Source organism: Corella eumyota, chromosome 2 (assembly GCF_963082875.1).
Source record: "Corella eumyota chromosome 2, kaCorEumy4.1, whole genome shotgun sequence".
In the NCBI taxonomy this organism is placed as follows: Eukaryota; Metazoa; Chordata; class Ascidiacea; order Phlebobranchia; family Corellidae; genus Corella; species Corella eumyota.
In genome coordinates, this window is record NC_137491.1 from 9,144,123 (window position 1) to 9,163,244 (window position 19,122).

At 27.0% G+C, this 19,122-nt stretch overlaps 3 protein-coding genes across 5 annotated transcripts; 1 reads left to right on the top strand and 2 right to left on the bottom strand.

Moving 5' to 3' along the window:
* Positions 1-21: 21 nt before the first annotated feature.
* Positions 22-11,852, top strand: LOC145741515 (maestro heat-like repeat-containing protein family member 1). Of its 2 annotated transcripts, none has more exons than XM_082559110.1 (37): positions 22-469; positions 598-760; positions 869-950; positions 1,084-1,738; positions 1,839-1,951; positions 2,078-2,201; positions 2,435-2,513; positions 2,791-2,904; positions 3,099-3,193; positions 3,603-3,800; positions 3,998-4,142; positions 4,391-4,573; positions 4,859-4,917; positions 5,053-5,160; positions 5,292-5,411; positions 5,597-5,719; positions 5,882-6,034; positions 6,369-6,586; positions 6,871-7,009; positions 7,096-7,206; positions 7,338-7,445; positions 7,767-7,902; positions 8,028-8,128; positions 8,317-8,481; positions 8,563-8,732; positions 8,840-9,008; positions 9,249-9,406; positions 9,692-9,838; positions 9,925-10,039; positions 10,150-10,296; positions 10,388-10,494; positions 10,578-10,659; positions 10,745-10,900; positions 10,976-11,110; positions 11,203-11,305; positions 11,385-11,450; positions 11,521-11,852. In XM_082559110.1, the coding sequence occupies exons 1-37, from the start codon at positions 161-163 to the stop codon at positions 11,601-11,603; spliced, it is 5,439 nt and encodes a 1,812-aa protein (XP_082415236.1). In that variant the 5' UTR covers positions 22-160; the 3' UTR covers positions 11,604-11,852. The 2 variants fall into 2 exon arrangements, with proteins under 2 accessions (XP_082415236.1, XP_082415237.1); XM_082559111.1 differs by having other exon boundaries at positions 3,105-3,193.
* Positions 11,853-12,255: 403 nt separating this feature from the next.
* LOC145743022 (uncharacterized) lies at positions 12,256-15,031 on the bottom strand. Its single transcript, XM_082560879.1, has 8 exons — positions 14,680-15,031; positions 14,312-14,455; positions 14,102-14,232; positions 13,817-13,967; positions 13,659-13,706; positions 13,384-13,569; positions 13,002-13,239; positions 12,256-12,753 (listed from the first exon to the last, which is right to left on the bottom strand). The coding sequence occupies exons 1-8, from the start codon at positions 14,855-14,857 to the stop codon at positions 12,459-12,461; spliced, it is 1,371 nt and encodes a 456-aa protein (XP_082417005.1). The 5' UTR covers positions 14,858-15,031; the 3' UTR covers positions 12,256-12,458.
* A 205-nt stretch (positions 15,032-15,236) lies between these two features.
* LOC145742846 (uncharacterized) lies at positions 15,237-18,977 on the bottom strand. Of its 2 annotated transcripts, XM_082560668.1 has the most exons (9): positions 18,640-18,977; positions 18,374-18,496; positions 18,063-18,199; positions 17,802-17,934; positions 17,599-17,670; positions 17,494-17,529; positions 17,046-17,165; positions 16,777-16,845; positions 15,237-16,335 (listed from the first exon to the last, which is right to left on the bottom strand). In XM_082560668.1, exons 1-9 carry the CDS (start codon positions 18,758-18,760, stop codon positions 15,791-15,793), a joined length of 1,356 nt encoding a protein of 451 aa, XP_082416794.1. In that variant the 5' UTR covers positions 18,761-18,977; the 3' UTR covers positions 15,237-15,790. The 2 variants fall into 2 exon arrangements, with proteins under 2 accessions (XP_082416794.1, XP_082416795.1); XM_082560669.1 differs by lacking the exon at positions 17,494-17,529 and having other exon boundaries at positions 15,240-16,335; positions 18,640-18,974.
* Between the last annotated feature and the right edge of the window lie 145 nt (positions 18,978-19,122).

Here is a 19,122-nt window from a genome sequence, read left to right on the forward strand (position 1 = left end):
ATTAGCATTAAGGCCACTTAGTATTAATTAAGCAATAAAAGTTTGAAATAATATTCCATAATTTATAGTGCAATATGTTTCTAGAAAATTTTTTTTTGTTAGTGTCTGCATTAAAGTTGTATTTTTATAAATACTAAGAAAAGACAGCAGAACTGACAATATGTCAGCCAAATCAAGCTCCAAAACCAAAGAATTGGCAGCTTCTCTAATATCGTCATCATTTGACAAAGACCCGAAAGTTAAAAATGTTATTTCACTTTCCTTGTCAAATTTTGGCAAAAAACAACCAGAGATTGTGTTAAATGCTGTCCATGATTTTATCATTGACCATTCTAAAATTGATCAAAATCATAAGGTTTTGTTGTTGAGAGTTCTTAACGAAACGCTGCAAGGAACAGACTTGGATATTTCTGTGGAAACTGCAACAAAGTTAATTAACTTAGCATCTGAAAATTTAACCAAATCTAAAGTGAGATTTTAGCATTAAAAGAAAATAACTTTTCTGTTTAAAACAAACCCATTATGATAAAATTTGCAGTTTATTACGGTTCCTACGAAATTAGTTAAAAATAAAATGTAATTTAATTATTTTTGTAGAAAATAATTCCAGATTTGCAGTCAGTTGCAAGTGACATTCTTGTGACACTTGGCATGACCTTTGTCACTGAGGTCATGGAGGAATTGCGAAAGAAATTTGTTCCAGGAATTTTGCCTCATTTTTATGTTGTTCAAACTTTAGGAAAGCTTGCAACTTCAAATGGTAAAAAATTAAAGCTTCCATTCTGCCCAAATTTGTTGTTTTTTTTTTAATTTTATTTTTTTAAGCTTTGTTAACATTTTTTTTAGTCAAGTTTTTGTTGTTTTTTAGTCCCAGGAATGATAAATCACATTAGTGGAATATTAGGCACCACATTACCTTTACTTGGCTTGGCGAAAAATGAAAAAATGAGGTGAAAACTGATATACATATTCTTTTTATTAATAAATACACTAGAGTTTCATGAAATTATTGGTGTAAATTACGGTTTTTAAACTGTTATCTGAATACCCGGATTGTAATTACAACAATATAATGTTGTTCAGGATTGTATTTGCATCAAGTATGGCCAACTTTTGTGAATGTATTCTCGAATATTTATCAAATCAAACAAGACCATCATCCAGTCCTGTCACCCCTTTTAACTCACCAAGCAACCCTGAACCCACAAATACAAGTGAACCTAATGTAACCCAACAGCAACAAGAGAATGGTGGTGAAATTGAACCTCCTGTTTCTCAAGAGTTAAAGCAAGAACAGGGTGGTAATAATCAATCAATTGAAGCCCCACAAGAAGAAATAGTAAATGCTGAAGTAATCGATGATGGAGAAGATAAGAAAGAAAAAGGTGATGCTTTACTTTTAGAACAAGATAAAGATGCTCATCAACAATCTGATCTTACGCATAATGACGGAGGGGACATGATACAACAAAATGAAGAAAATCTCGCAAAGCTTGAAATTGTGTCAGATAACTCTCCAACTATCCAAGATCCTTTAAGTCAAGAACCACCTGGGATTGCTGATGATTCTTCATCAAATACTACTACAGAGGGGGAATACCCAGTGCCCCAGCAAACTCCTGTTAAACCAGAGATTGTAAAAAGTGTCCCGATTATCGAAAAATCAACTTTTTCAAATGAAATTTTTGGTGCTTACAGTGTGTTCTATAATCATTGGTTTGCAAGTAGAGATACAAAGGTAAACATCATTTTTTTAAAGGTCTTGATATTAAATTTCTTTATTTAGGCATTAAATAATATACACTTGTTGATACGCATAACATTTACCTTGTTTTAAGGTTGTAAATGCAGTGATCCCAGCTTTGGGAAAAATGTTTTTACTTTTACAACAAGAAAAAGTTGAGGAACAAGCTCCTAAACTTGTTAGTTCTCTTATTGCACAATACAAAAGGTATTAACATTTTAATTTCATGAAATTTTAAAGAATTATTAGTTTTCCTTGAATAATTGAACACATGTTCCTACGTATAAAAATACAAATATTGCATATTATAATCAGATTGATATTTGCTTTCAGAAATCATTGTGATGTGTTATCTGTTTCCAAATCATTGTGTGACATCATAACTGCTGTAACCAATCATAAAAGCACAATTTTGGAGAACATTTTAGATTACGTAATCACCGCTTTCTACAGTCAGGTAGTAGACCTTATCATTTTAAAAAATTAACTTTTTTTACATGTACTTTCTCCTCCTTATTTAATTTGTATTTGAATGCTTCATAAAAGATTTAAGTAGACTACATTAAAAATATGCCTAACAAATATTGGCAGTCAAATGTTCTTTAATAATGTTTAATGTATACCTATTCAAAGCATTGGTATTTCCATATGTAATAGTGATTAAATTTAATAAATTTATATGTTATTTAGATATTTGGTACCCCAGAAAATGCATCTCCAAATAGTATTAAAAACTACAACGAAGTTTTAAGATGTTTTGGAATGCTGGGTAAAATTTATTTTGTTGTCAATTTAAAAATATAAAAACCATTTATTATATTTAATATTGTGTATATATATAATGGTACAATTTAGCTGTATATATTATTAGTAAATATTTAAACATAGCAAAAACATCCTGTTGCATGAGATTTCCCCCATTATAATTTCGGATACAATATGGTTTAATTTCCCCTTTCATAAAACTACCTTTAATTCTAGTTTAAATGTTAATCTAATGTTATTAATTTTACAAAGCTATCTTCATAAATATTTATTATTTATAGCAACTTGTTATTGTGAAATATTGATTGGGATGATTTTACAAAGAGCTGAATCAAGAGATGAAAAAGTGAGAGCCGGTAACCTGGTTGTTCTTAGACATCTTATTAACTCAAATCGTAAGAAGTTATTCTCTTAAAATAAAATAATTTAATTTAAATAAAAAGAATGATATAATCTACATTTTAGTGATTGGGTTTCATTTTGTATTGTTTTAACAAATTTATTTTGAAAATATTTTCAAAATTGGATCATACTTTTAATTGTATTATGATCCTGAACACAAATTCATCTTGATACTTACATTCTTTAGCTTTAGCAATGGAAAAGAACAAGGATATGGTTGTTATCGGGTTCCTCAAACACTTGAATGAAGCAAGCAATAATGTAAAGCAACAAATGGCAAAGGTGATTAACATAAGTCAATATTTACACTTGCACATTTTAATACAAATGCATATATTTGCACAAAAGGTAATAAACTTTAAAACATTTTCTTTTTTGATGACCATCCTATTTTATATATAAAATTTTTGTAAAAAATCAGTTTATGTTTGTAACTTTTTTAAATCACTGATTTTTGATTTTTACTGATGCAAATGTGTATTATTTATTGTATATATATCTTTCATATTATTATCATTTTGGCATAAACACCCAAATTTACCAAAAAAAATATCTAGTTAATAAATATTTTTTCAAACTATTGCCTCTAATAGTCTATTATTATGTAAAAAAGTGGAGGTCTTATGCTGTTAAGTTGTTTTTACAAAACTAATAACTTCAAAAATATAAGAAAAATTTATTTTTGTTTCAGCTGATTATCTCAATGGCCACACATAACTACCTATCATCAGAAGGTGGTCAGGAATATGTTTATTTTATTGTTCGTCAAAGCAGTTTACCTGATAGACCTCTACTTGGTAAAGAGAAGGGAGTTAGTAATGAACAATTAAGAACAATGTGTGCTGATATTTTGTATCTCATTACATCAACTGTTAATGACATGGACAAGGTATTAATTAACCTTTTTCGATTTATTTTCATTAATTTTTAGGTGATTTTTGTAAAATTTGATGTCTACTCCAATTGTTTAGTTAATGAAAATTTATATATATTTATTATGTAAAAGCTAAATTGGGTAGTTTAATTTTTATTTCTGCTATAAAATGTATTTTACTATTGTTTATTAATTGATTTTATTTTTATTAGATTTTGTGGCCTTACATGTTTGGATTTTTGCTAAACGAATCATTAACTAATTCATTTGGTATTGTGTGTCATTCACTTGCTTACATAGCAGAGAAAAAACGCAAAGAAAATTCCAGTGATTATGTAATTGACTACCACTATCATGGCAAGTATACAAGCATAAAAAAGCTGTTTTTTTTACAAATGTGTTGTTTCGAACAAAATTATTGTCTGGTTTTGATATAAATATAAAGCAGTCAATCTTAAAATAAATTACTCAGGCAAATTTTCAAACAAAAAGTTATCATTATTTTACCTTATTTCTAACTATATGGTCGACATTTTTAATTTCAATATGTATATACTTTCATAGTATTTTACTCTCTTACAAATAACAATAAATTTAATTCATAGTTAACGTTCCCCGCCCTGTAATTTTGGCTTCGAGAATAATTGTCATGCTAGGTCAACCCCTTCATCAGCGTTGTCATAGCAACTCAGTGCTAAGTCTCTTGCAAAACTTGGCTTGTAATTTTGGTGATTCTGTGATTAAACTTTGGGATGAAGAAATACCAAATATTTCACAATTTCTACTGGGTAATTATTTATGTGAATGCATAATATTGTTTGGTAAATATTAGCAAAATGATATATAATGTAACAGAGTATGTATTGATACTGTAAGATCTAAAAGGAAATTAAAAATAGGCAAGTTATGTCAAAATGAAAAAAACTAAAATTTATTAAATATTGGCAAGTAATTTTAGAGTCTATACATTGTATTGGTAGCATTTTATATACATTTTAATTAAGGACAGTATACATAGATAAATTTAGAATTACACAGACCAATGATATTTTAATAAGGTTTTTTTATTATAGAAAACACTCAGGAGAATAAAATCTGGCCACAAAAACCATGGGAAGATATTTTGATTGCTGTAAGTTATCTAAAATAAGAAAAATTGTTTTTTAAAAAATGTAACACTCAATTCAAAATTTCGATTTTTAAAAACTGTCTTTGTAGAATTGTGTTAAGTAAACTTTAATATTTTTCATTTATTTTTTTTACTTAGTTTTTGTCCAAAACCCTCAATGTGTTGAATGATGAAGAAAAGACTTGTGAATTTGGACAAAATATTACAGCACAGTGGCCCATGTATTCATTCTACAACCAGTACAAGGTGAAGAATACATTTTTTTTAATTTTTGAAAAAACTTCCATTTGTTACTACGTAATTAAACAATCTTTTTTATTATTTTAAGTTTTTGTATATATTCATTTTGGAACAATTTTAAATGTGATATTTTTTAGAATTTTTCTTACAAATGTCTTGGTGTGGTACTACGAAAATCTCGAAATGTTGAGTTTGTAAAATCTTATATTCCAACATTGTTTTTGTCAACTGTACACAGCAATCCTGCTGAAAGAGAGGTAAGACCTGATTTCTAAATGTAGTAAAAATCTTTACATGTTATACAATATTTTTAAATATAAAACAAAATTTTACATTTCTAAAAGAACCACTGAATTATTTCTATTTATTTAACAATGGAAATTGATTTAAAAATAGTTGCATTTATCTTTTATAGCCTATATATACTTACTCTTTCATTTAGGGTGTAGCAGTTTGCCTTGGATATTGTGCTTCCACGCATTTAGAACCAACCATGTCCAAATTTCAAGAATTTGTTCAAATGAATATCACCAAAAAGGAGTCATCTTACTTTAATATGTTTAAGGTACTGTTATACTAAAAAAATCTTAAATTAGTGACGTTGCATTTAAAAAAGTGATATTGCCACTCTAAATTTAAATAAAATCTTAGCATTTTTAAGTAATATTAGAAAAAATGTAAATTGTGACCAAAAATTTTATTAATATTTTTTGTTTGTTTTTGGTAGAGAGAAAAAACATTAACAGATATAGAGAATATAAAGGGCACAGTTGCTCTATGTTGTGGTTACATTTCCTTTTTCTCTTCTCCAGAGTTAATTACATCCTGGATTGAAACTGTAATTATTAAAATCCTCTCATCTTTTTTTAAAGGAATCAAGGTATGTTTATAGTCAAAATATATAATTTAAATAAATAAAATAGACACATTTTTTTAAATTTAATTATCCTCTATTTAAAAATTTGTTTAAACAGCCAAATTATTTAGTAACTTTAATTACCGACAATTTCAAGTTGCATTAATTAGATTTTTAATGCTATTATCTGATTATTGCTAATTGTTTTTTTTTTAGCTAGACAGAAGTGAGAAACATAAGGGCGACTTTTTTTTTAAAAATAGGTTCTTATAATGTGTAGTCCTAGCACCTTGAAAACTATGCAACAACAATAGTATTTTAACAAATATCTGGTATGAATTTTTTTTTTAAATTAAAGGACCCGTCAATCAAAGTCGATGTTGCCAATGCAGTAAAGTTAATAGCAGACTCTTTAGACCCAACCCATACAAACTTGACCACTAAAAACAAACCAAGATATGTGTTTGCTGCAAGGGAGGATCTCATCACCAAGCTACTTGTGTACCTAAAAGATGATGGGACAACCATTTTTACTTCATTGAAGGCAGCTATCTGGAGTGCATGTGCTTCTTTAATGTAAGTTTACTATGTGTGTTTTGATTAATTCTAATTGCTTAGTCTTAGACATGGTTTAATATATGACCGATTTAGCTATATTTTAACTTCAGCAAAAATATTGGCAAAAATTAAGTATCAGATAAAGCACCTTACTTTAGGTCATTTTACCTGTGAAGCAGTGGGAATTGAACCTAAAACTTTATGTAATAAAAATCTTTTTTATCCACAGTGCCACAGTATAAAGTCCTATAAAAAACTCAATATAGAAAACTTGCTATTATTAATCACCTTATATTATCTAGTAAACTTGAGCCGCCAATTGGTGACAGGGAGTTAGAGGTATTAATAAAACAATCTGTCAATCACTTTGTAACTGTTAATCATGTGACACCTGTCAATCGGAGTCCTAGTCCAATGGCAAAAGAAGATTTCCTACTCTTGGTAAATATACAAAATTTTTAACAAATTTTAGGTCTTTGCATTTCTGCATATTTTTCGAATTATAATCTTTTAATATTTTTATTTAGAAAAGTAATGCTGATTACTTAGAAAACACATCTACGTCAAGTTTTTATGGTTTGTTGCAAGAAGTTTTAATGAACAAGATCAACACTGGGGGATTGTTTATGATTTTTATGGTAAATAAAAGTAACCTTTTTTTTAAATATATAATAAAATACAATTAAAATATACAATTTTTAATCGGTTTTGTGCTATTCATGATTGTTATATTGAACTGTCTAAAAATTTTTAAAAATGATTTTTTTAGAATTTGGAATCATTTTTAACTTCAGATAAGGATTATGAAAGACTAAATGCTTTAAAAAGTATTAAATCTGTGCTGGTTGTATACCAGAGAATACTTATAGTATGTGAGGTAACTTCTTACAAAACAATAAAAACTTTAATTTTTTGTTTCTGAATTTGTAAAAAGTTTTTAAAAAAACATGTATACACTTTTTTGAAAATAAATTTTTTTGAACGACCTTATTAGTAATAACAATATGATATGGTAAAATGTAGTAAATTTTGTCTATAATAAAACTGAGGTTTTTTAGCTTAATCTTAATTTTTTGCATGCCTAAACATCCTTAGGAAGGCATTTACAGGCAAAAAAATGGCAAAAAAATTTGTCAGTTAAATCTTATTAAAACCTTATGAAGTCTAAGATAAAATGTGATTAAAATGTTATTTATAGATGAACAAAATTTTCCAATATCTTGGATTATACTTGGCCCGGCTTCTACCATGTTGTTGTGATGTGTTGGTCGAAATAAGGCTTGAAGCATTGAGTTGTATTACCAGTCTCTTGGAAATACAAGATAAATACAACGGTAAATTATTAACAAAAAAATTCTTTTAAACTATTAAATTTGCTAAAAGTTATTTTAAATATCATTTAAATTGGAAACATGTTTAAATTTTTTTTCTGTAAACTTTGACTGATTTTTGTTGTTAGGGATTTATCGAAGTGCTGAGGAGACAGAGTTTGAAACATTTGATAAAATTAGCAGTGCAGATTCTCAAGTCATGTATGAAGCTATTAAAGAAATTGCCCAGGTAAAAATTTTAATATAATAATATTATTCTTTACATTATTTTCATACCAAATCAACTGATTTATTATTAGATCTGGTTTTATTCTTTATAGAGTAACTTTATTTTCTTATGAGTACTTTTAAGTTTTTGCTTAAAGTACATCTTTTTTATTTTTAAACTAAAAATGGTTAACTAACTATTTTTTAAAGTCAATCTGTCTTAAAATTCCATCTGAGCTGACTCACTTTTATTCTGGTTCCCTGACAATGTCGCTCTTTGACGCCCTCACCTGGCAACAAACTATGTCAGCTAATGGAGCCTGTTTAGTGCTTAACCATATTTTTGAGACAAGAGGGGCAATGTTTACTAAAAAGGTAACATTTTTGTATTAATGATCTGTTTTTTGTGTAGTTACTTGCTCTTAAGATTTTGGAATATTGCTTATTTTACCATAGGTTCCAGACATTGTAGCAACTCTTGTTGACAAGTTATCTCATTTCTCAACTAATGATAGTGACAAGAACTACACCAAAGAAGGAATGTTCCAACTATTTAACATCCTTGCTAGACATCATCCACAAGCAACTATCCACGCTTTGCTTGGTTTTGCATTGCCCTTTAGCAAGTAAAAAATAAGAATATATTTGTTTAATAATTTTAAAACCTTGTGTAGTAAATTTAGTTTGGGGATTTTAATTTAATTTTTTGTTTATAAAACTTTGTATTTCCCAGTGTTGTTGTACTTTGTTGGGCAAGCATTGGTTCAGGACCAATGAGGGATGTTGTTCTTGACTTTTTACTTGACCAACTTGATAGAAGTTTACCTTATGATGAAGTGTTAAAGAGAAAGGGAAAACCTGATCAATCTTCACATAAAACTGCAGCTCTTACATCATTATCTGTAAGGAATATTAACAAAGTTTAAAGAAATTTAAATTAAATAAAGTTAAACAAAATTTAGAAATAACTTTATTTAATGTAAAATATCAGAACTAATTAAACAACTACTTTACCATGTGGTTACCCTAAAACTAATAAATTTAGGGAAAAAATCTCTATTATGAGAAGTTCTTTTTTAAAAACAAAGTTTAAAATTTTTTATAAATTTGTAAGGCTAAAAATGCATTTATTTTTTCACTAGATCTGTTGTGCTTTAAATGAGGTTTTATCTGCTACACCCAACAACTTATCACATCAGAGAAATAACAATGTTTATCGAATAATAACAATGGCCATTGTTAGGTTGGGAACAATGTTGGATGTGAAGCCAAATTTGAAGCTAGCACTAGATCCCTACCGGTATTTCGTTTAACATTTTATTTATTTAATTTTTAAAGGTTTTTTTAATGTGATGTTTAACTTTTAGTCTATAGTTAAGTTTTAAATTAAAGTGTTTTAATATATTAATCATTTTATTTGGGTCACTTTTATATAAAGTTTTAAAACTTTAATAAAATATCAGCATTAATGTAGAAAAGAACAATCTTTTTTAAAAATTAAAGCTTTTTTTATCACTAAAATTCAGTTAATTTATTAGAAAGGGAAATGTTAAAAGAGGTAATATTTCTTTATTTTTTTTTTTAGTCAATCTGTTGACATGTTGAAGATGGTGTTAATGTTATGTTGTGGAAGAAAAATGTCTTTTCAACTCGACGAAATCGGAGTGTGGAAAACTTTGGAGGAAAAAGATGGAATCGAAACTTTTACAGCTGCTCTGGCTGCAATTGTTACGTAAGTTTTCTAGTTTGAAACTAAAAAGAGATTTTAAATTTGTAGCTGCTCTCTTTTGTTGTGATTAAAAATGTTTAATATTTAAGGTCATTTTGCAAGCATAGACCTGAAGATATTCCATCAATAATATCATCATTAAACAATTATCTTCCAAGCATATATGAGATGCAGAGGATTACTGTGGTATCTTTCTTTGCTCAGGTATGTTAATATTAACAAAAATTAGGCTACTTTGATCCTTTTAATGTATAAAGGGCAAATTTGTATTTTAAACAATTAGTAATTTTTTTTCCTTGAAAACATTAAATTAGTTGGTGAAAGAACCGAGTGGAAGGGATGATGTGTTGTTAGAGATATTAATGAACAGTTTAAGAAGTAGATTAGTTGATCAAGACAATCATGTCAGACAAATTTGCATTAGGGGCTTGTCAAATATCATCTACGCACCTAATGAACAGGTAATCAATTTCTTTAGCTTGATTTAATGCACATCTAAGCATAATGAACTTGCAGTAACTTTAGTTTTAACAAATCTTTAAACATTTAAAGATGGAGAGATATAGTACCAGTGTATTAAGTGCAATGATGGCAGGAATGGATGATAAGAATGATGCTGATGATGCAATCACCTTGGAAGCTATGTCTGGATTGGCCAAGTAAGTTGACAGATATTAAACCGATTCTGTATAAAAAATTTTAATATATGATTGTTATGTTTTTTTTTTAATTTGATTTTTAGGTTTTTGTACAAAGTAGAAAGAACAAACATCCACTCGATTTTCATTAATATTTGTCTTCGGGTTCGACCATGCTTTGAAAAGGTTATTTTTTATTTTTTTTATTTAAATACTATAACATTAAGCCTTATTTTTTTTGGAAATCTTACCACACAATTTATGTTTTTAGGACAATCCTCATGTTAGAGGAGCTGCATTCGAGTTATTTGGGGCTTTAGGAAGGTTTGGAATTGACCAATCAGAAGCCTCCTATAAGGAACAAACACACAGCAATTTTATTTCAATTTTACTACATTTGAATGATGTTGATTCATCTGTTAAAAAGGTAATTTCTACCAATGAAATATAATATGTTAAAATATTTTGACCAAAAATGTTGATGTCTATTTTTGTTTGTCAGTCTTGCAAAATTGCTTTGCGTGAAATTGGTCCAAGACTGGGTTCGGAAAGCGTGAACCAAACTTTTCAGAAGCTTCTTATTGATTCAAGCAATTTGCATTATGGAGAATTCATGAACAATCTTGCTAAAATAATGGTTTAGTTTTTATTTATATATTTCGACAAAATTTTGTAAAAAAAGTTGACAAAATTTTTTTAACTTTTATTATTTTTGTCTTTCTAAAATAGGTTGCTGAATTTCCAAATAAAATAAACTTTTATATCATGGGATGTGTTTCTTATTTTAAAAGTCAATGGCCAACTATAAGATGTAATGCAGCAATGTTTTTGGGTAAGTATAAGCTATTAATTAAATTTAAATAAATAAATGTACGTTAGTTAAATTCTTATATGTTGGTTATATGTTTTAGGATTTTTGATGGCAAATTTAACCTTCAACCTACAAGACTCCATCAATAAAGATCATTCTTGTGCAGGTAAAAATAAAACATAAATATTTTTTACGGGTAAATATAGAACAACTTCTAACAGTGTTTTTTGTTTTAGCACTGATTCAACTTTTAAAAGATCAGTCTCCTGAAGTAAGAAGCAAAGCAGCTGAAGCCATTAGTTTATTGCACCAGTTTTAATAGGAATCATTTCGTTTTCACATTTCAATATTGTACATTTGTTTCGCATGCAACTTGATTGTTCATTGCAGATGAAAGAATATTAATTTTTGTTATTTTTTACGATACAGATTTTAAATATTCTAATAGAGTTGTTAAAATTCATGTATAGCAATGTTAAAAAATATATTTTAGGAAGAAAAATTTAAAATTAAAATATGCATTATAATTACGCTTAAAATCTGTTATGCTGTTGCCTTATTAACCAGATGTTATTTTATTGTTTAACTACATATTCAATTTTCTATATTTTTGTTAATTTTCTTATGCAATGTGCAATATATGATTTTATGTAGCATAGATTTATTATATATTAATATTGCTTTTCCTAATATTATATCTGTTTTATAAATAACAAAAAAATGAATTTTAAAATAATATTAGTCAAAAAATTTATATTAATTAAAAACCCAAAACTAGTAAATAATATCTTATTATGCATTGATAAGAATAAAAACATATTGTGATTCTATTTATGTTGTCTTGTCCCATTCTTCAAGTAGTACTAGACTTCTAAAACTTTTATTCTGATTTTCTATATCACATTTCTACATCTATGCTTTAATATAAACAATAGTAATACAAATTAAGTTGTTTATTACAAAAATGGTGCACAAAAAATATGATCATAACCTGTCGATGTAGTAAATGGTGTTTACAAATGTACGAATAGTAGTCATATACTTTATACAATATATAAAATTTAAGTATAAAAAGGTAAAATATTATTTACATTATATTTTTCAATCGACTTTAATTTTTTTATTACAGATGCATAGTGTTTAATAAAATTAGGTTGTGATTTAAAATTTGATATCATCGACAATTAAATTGGCAAAAATTTTTAATGTTAAGTTTCCACCGTGGCAAATTTATTCCAGAAATTGAATAAAAAAAGTCAATTTCGTTATTTGGTATGCGGAAGCAACAATCGGACAGAATGTTTGGAATTGTGTTTTTTATGTCTTCATTGCTGTAATAAACTAGTGAATAAGTTGATGTGAATTGAAAGCGACTGTTACCAGTTATCATGTTCATGATAATTTGATGTGGACTACCATTATAATCATCATTTATTTTGTGATCGGCAAGCAAAGTTTCAGATGCTCTTCTAAATAAAATTATTTGACAACACGATTATTTTTATAGAACAGGTTGGTAAAATAATTTAAATGGTTATCAGATTTGTTTATGTTTACAATAGATTAAAACAATTTTGGTATTTTTAGTTAAATTAAGGTAGGTGTAATAAAAATGGGTGTTAATGGTCCACATAAGGTAGCTACCACTTTTGCTATAGTTTAATTTAAAATAGTTTAAAAATATACATGTTTAGGTATTTAATATCAATTGCTTTACCTATCAGATTGATGAAAATGCACAACAACAACGTGATCAACTTGTTCTAGTTTATCCACCAACCATTGGTGACCCCCCATACCAGCTATTTCATTTATGCTCCAATGTGTGAAGTAAACAGTATTGCACCGATGCAATAGCTTTGTGGTTAACTGGTCTGTTGATTGCAGATTTTCAGAGGAATCTAAAGGACTGTGAATGACGAGAATTCTTCTTTCTTGCAGGTTTTTAAATATTTCTGCGTTGAAAGTTTAGATAAATGTTTAATAATTTATGTTTAATATTGTTATTACTAAATACAAAACTAATATTAAATATTAATTTATTTTTAATGAAAAAGTGACTAATAAATTTTTTTTCTCCAGAGAAAAATTAAATTTACCTGCCATATTAGTGTTTCCATATTTTACCAACAAGAGTAATATAAAAGCAACAGCCACAACTACAGTAAATCCCACCACCCAGCAAACTGTTTTGATAAAGCTAGAGTTGGTGTTTTTAGGTTTAACGGGTAAAGTCTTTGGTGATGTTGTTGTACTCTTACTAGTTCCCGGCCGACGTTTGCTTGCTATAAAAGTTGTTTAGTTAATTAAGTTATAGTATTTTGAAAAAAGAAATATTCAATTAAGTTGCACAAACATAAAATCAAAAGTCTACCTTCATATTTGCAATTTTCTGTTTCATATACTTCTGCATTTTCACAGCCTGAAAAGATTTAATATTGTTAAGGTAAAGTTGCTTAAATATCAAATACCAACTAAATATTTACACTAAAACACATTTTTTAAAACAAAAAGTTAGGGCCACAAATTTACTTGGTATTAATGTGGGCATTGATGTAGGATTCTTAGGAAAAGTTTCAGCAGGAGGTCTAGGTATGCTTCTTATTGTAACAGAATAGCTAGCACCCGGTTTAAGTAGTAAAGGTTTTTTGTTTACCCCAAAGCACTGATAATTTATTAGGACCTTTAATAAAAAGTTTTTAGGATTAATGTTGCCATATTAAATCCGATTGTATTTTTTTTGTAGAATTTAAGAATTTAAAATAATAATAAATTATAGTAAAGTAAGACTCTTGCTTATATGACAAAGGTATTTACCTTGTTGTAGTGGATCAAATTATTGCCATTTGTTTTGTTTTTTATCTGAATAAGTGTGTCAAAAGTGATCACTCCATTTGGGTTAACAATTATTAAATATCCTTTGTTGTTCTCATCCCCTGATGAGTGACCTGTTGAAATTATTCTAATAAAGTTTTTTTTTAGACATAAATATTCTATTTTACATTCATTTTAAACCAAAAAAAATACCATAATCCCAAAATGTGATATTAAGAGCAATATATTTTTCTCCAGTGGCAGTTTTAAAAACATAATAATTAACTCCTTGATTATAAAACTTGGGTTGATCAGGTGGTTCAATGCCCTCAACATCTTCTACAATATCGCCTTCATCTAAAAAATTTGAAAAAAAAGCAAAGTAATTATACTTAAGAAAATGTTTTAAACCAAGAATTAACAAAAGTCTTAACTGAACAACATTCACAAAATAAAAATATTAGAAGTAATTTTAACTTTTAACTAAATCAAGGTTTTCACTATTCTTAGTTAAATCACCAAATAGCAATTTTTTTTACCCATTATGATAGTGTTGTCATTTGTGCTTAAACATTACTTACCTGCTTCTTGAGCATTACAAATATTGTTGACTCTTAGATTTTCGCTTGTGAAATTGCTCGTTATTTCTTTGTTACATGCATGGTTGCAGTTAAACAAAATGTCAGGTTGGGGTATGTTGTTGACATGATTTTGAACTAATTTCACCAAGCTCAAGATGATAAACAATATGTTGTTCATTTTTACTAAGACTCTAGTCTAATCTTAAGTACATTAAAGTTTTATTTTTGTAATATTCAATTAACTTGTTTAATATAAACATGTTCTAAACTAAGGTTAAATTCAACTGTTTTATCATACACTAAATTTACTACAAAAACAACCTCTAAACCGCCATTAATTGTACAGGGAACACCTTGTTTTGTCCTATGATTAAAAGCTAGCTTAGTTGCCATATAATGGTAAAAGATAAAACAGTTCTTTTCCTTGTAGCTTTAAGGTATCAAGTTTCCTTTTGTTAAATGACTTACAAAGCCTGAACCTGTATAAAGTGACAAACACTTTGGCCAACTCAAACAAAAAAATGCAGTATTTAGGTTAAACTTTGTATTTGTTAATAAAAATATATTATGTTTAATCCAATAAACTATTATGTTTAATCCAATAAACCAATGATTTTTTGTTAATATGGTGTAATTATTCAAAATACAAATATACTTTATAAATCAAACTGCTAAAATATATTTTAATTGCATTACTAATGATTGAAAGCGTTTAGTATGTGTTGGTATAAACATTTGCAAATCAAGTAACAAAAAGATTTGTATTAAAAATATGGCAAGGAATTTAAACAACCTTGCCAAAAAAACAAACATGATTTTCTTTGTGAAGTGAAATTATGTTACATAAAATTTACAACTCAAGAGTAAATAGGGGTTTAACAATGCAAAGATACACAATAAATCTGACCTTTTTTTAAATTTGTAAAATATGGTAACAATCATTTGCTTTTAAACAAAATCATTTCGTTACAAATTTAGCAAGAATTGGTGTACATATGCAATATTAAAAAATAGCTTTTAAAAAAATGTGAATTCGGATACTGCCCTGCTTGTTTGCACAATTATTTATATGAATGATTTTTTTGTTAAAAGTGTAATATTATGTCAGTATTTAAATACTAACAGTTGTATTATATTTCTTATTAGCATTTAGTATCATTTCTTTTAAATTTAACACCTCACAATTACAATTTTTTGTTGGTAATCGACCAACAACATTCACATATACTCTTTTAAAATTTTCCGGTAATAAAAAAGATTTAAACTTTATAAATTCGGTTGGTATTTTAGTATTTTTATTAAAATAAACAAATGTTAATAGGTTTTTGTATTGGAATACATTGTTTTGTATATATTTTAAAGACAATGAAAATCGATCATTGTTCGTTAAGTCTCTGTTTGTTTGTTGTTTACTATAATTAGTAGCACTTGCGGGTGTAAAAACAACAACTATTTTTGTCACTTTATTCTTGTCACCAATATCCATTATATTATCATGTACCCATTTTTGATCAGATAATTCATTTTGACTCCATAGATTAAAATTTGTTGTTATTGTTGGATTTTGTTCATTAAATATTGATGCAAGTTTGTTAGCAGCATCTTTATAATTCTCTTTATTATTTTGGCTTGTCAATATTACAATTCTTTGGCAATCTAAATTAAAAATTAAATATTAATAAAATTTGGATTAACTAAGTATACCTAAAACAGAGTAAATTTACATTATAGCTATATTATAGGTTGTAAAATAAGGCTTGGCCTATTATCTAAATTATATAAACAGTTTTATTAAGCTATGCTTAATTGGAAATCTAAGCAACTAATAATATATTTGGCTCGTAAAATTAAATACCCCTAAAGTATGAAAGGCTATTCAAGTTAAAAAGTATATCCCTTATATTGTTTTGATACTATTCAGGTTAAAAGATCTTTTATATGGCTATTAAAGGCATATATCCCTTGGGTTTTTTTAATATTATTTAGAATAACTTTATATACACAAAGCAATAATTTTGTATTTTTTTTATTCTTAAGATATTAAATGTTTTATTAAAATGTTAATTTTTAGCAAAATGCATAACAAATTTTTTTTACCTTTTTCGTGTGCTTGTAAACAGACAAGTGGAAATTTTTTTAGGATAATAATTCTTTTTTTCTTGATGCCTAAAATAATTTCAATTGTTAGCATCATGTGATTTTTATTTTTCTCTCAAACTGTATTGACAAAGTTAGTCATACTTTAAGTTCTGCTTCAGTGAAGCGTAGACTACAGTTTCGGGAGTTATTTTTACTTTTTAGTCACAATTGGTATTTGTAGCTCAAAATCCTAAAAAGTTATCAAGCAATAATTAATAAATACTTACATATAATGTAGGTTATTGCTATTGTGACAAATAAAAAAATTGAACAGACCACACCAAGTAAAATAGTCTTAAATCCAAATTCTTGTTTTGGTTCATAGTCGTAATAATCATCTCCATAACCTAGTAGTAATAAAAACTATGATTAGTTTTTCGTCTAGATTGCATACAAAACACTAAAGCATTTATTTTTGTAAATGACAAGATAACTTAGATGTACGCAAATTTATTTGCTCATTCCTGTTCTACTTTACATTATAGTTTATTAAACAAGTATTTTTTAGTACTCTAACATACAAAAAAGGATATGAAATATAAAATCAATAAATAAGACTAGGTAATAAAAATAGGAGGATTTCTAAAACAATTTGAATATCGAAAATTCTATATCATGCGTTTTTCAAGGATTACAAAAAAAAGTAAATGCATACTAAATAAACTACCTAAATACCTGATGTGTATAATGGTAAGAGTGGAAAAGTGTATCCTTGAATGATAAACTATATTTAAGTTATGTTAAATTAAGATTAATTGATTTTAAATATAAGCTACTTACCGGAGTTGTCTCTTGTTTCTTCTATATATTGCTGACAAAATTGTTTTTTCTCATACCGTATATCTCGGCAATCTTAAATTTAAAAAAACAAATATTATCTTAAAGAAACAATTGTTATCTTGTTACAGTTGTTTTAAAATGGGTGACATATAAAATAAACATAAAAACTTTGATACATTATTTTATGGTAATTTTATTTTTACCTGGTATAGTAATACTGGTGTTGCATTTTTGTTGGGAACTAGTGTATCTATGATACATTGGGTAAGGCTGTATACAAACATAAACATCTTCTCCTTGTAGCAAATTATCAGTGTAGTTGTAAAAAAATCTAACCTGAAAAACAAAAAATATAATTTTTGTATTTAACAGTGATTAAATTGGTAAGACATATTGGTTAGTAACTTCATTTAATTTTTTTAATATGTCAGTTTTGATTACAATATTTTTTTTATAAATATAACCTGTTTGTTTAGAAGTTTTTTACTTGCAACTTTACAAATATCCTTTTGAAGAATTAGTTGTTGCATAATTTGCACTGTTCCTGAATTGTAACCCACTGACATGTAATACCCTTGTAAACCATCACATATTGTGAGTACTAAAAGTATAATCAGGTTTAGATGATTGTAAACTTAATCAAGATTTTTTTTTAATTAATTCGTATTTTAAATGATATTTTTAAAATCAAAATATAATTTTAGTTGAAGATATAAAACTAGCCAGGAAATATATAAATATTTACTTTAGCAATCTGATAACAATATTTACTTACATGTTTGTTTAATTTTGATTTTTAAGTAGAAACCATCTGTTTCATGAAATTTTATTGTAACATGCCAATCTGTAGGCCCATCTGCTGGCACTTCAGTTTTGTTTCTTTTCATATGATCAATATCTTTTTAAAACACATAGCTTTTTAACAATTTTTTTAGACAAAATGCTAATATTTGTTATAAAATCAACAACATACAGTAAGAAAAACACACTCTTAAATTTTTAGGAATAAAAATAGCTTTGTTACAAAACAAACTTCTTTACCTTTAACAATACATCCCATTTGTTGTCCATCATTGTAAGTGGAAGGGCAATTAACTTTAATTTTTGATGATAGATTCAATGTAAAACATAAAACAAAAATTGCAATAGCAAAAACTTGCATAACTTTCTTATGTTTATTAATAAATATGACCCATTTACCTAATAATTGTTTTGCTTTGTTAACAATAAGCTTTATATTATTACTTAAATGTATATATATACTATGTTATAATTTTCACTTAACAAGACTTCTTTAATATCTTTGAACTGGCTAATTTATTCTAACCCTTTCTCTCCGCGATAATTTCAGGACATACCTTTATGCTTAACTGCACACCTTAAACCTTATATGCCCTACTTCACAAAAACATGTAATTGAGTTATTTTGTTTTTAACAAAAATATTTATAAATCTCCTTTTTTGTGTTCTTTATGGTTGATTAGCCTTGAGCATTCTTTTTTGGGTTGGTCTGCAATATCTTGT

Coding starts and splice junctions, on each gene's coding strand:
- LOC145741515 (XM_082559110.1), top strand. CDS start 161: ATGTCAGCCAAATCAAGCTCCAAAACCAAAGAATTGGCAGCTTCTCTA. Junction 7,207..7,337: donor GATTGTTTATGATTTTTATG/GTAAATAAAAGT, acceptor TGATTTTTTTAG/AATTTGGAATCATTTTTAAC. Junction 11,306..11,384: donor TAATGCAGCAATGTTTTTGG/GTAAGTATAAGC, acceptor TATATGTTTTAG/GATTTTTGATGGCAAATTTA.
- LOC145743022 (XM_082560879.1), bottom strand. CDS start 14,857: ATGAACAACATATTGTTTATCATCTTGAGCTTGGTGAAATTAGTTCAA. Junction 14,456..14,679: donor TTGTAATGCTCAAGAAGCAG/GTAAGTAATGTT, acceptor CAAATTTTTTAG/ATGAAGGCGATATTGTAGAA. Junction 13,570..13,658: donor AGAAAATTGCAAATATGAAG/GTAGACTTTTGA, acceptor CAACTTTTATAG/CAAGCAAACGTCGGCCGGGA.
- LOC145742846 (XM_082560668.1), bottom strand. CDS start 18,760: ATGCAAGTTTTTGCTATTGCAATTTTTGTTTTATGTTTTACATTGAAT. Junction 17,530..17,598: donor AGAAACAAGAGACAACTCCG/GTAAGTAGCTTA, acceptor TTATCATTCAAG/GATACACTTTTCCACTCTTA. Junction 16,336..16,776: donor TTTACAAGCACACGAAAAAG/GTAAAAAAAATT, acceptor TTTTTAATTTAG/ATTGCCAAAGAATTGTAATA.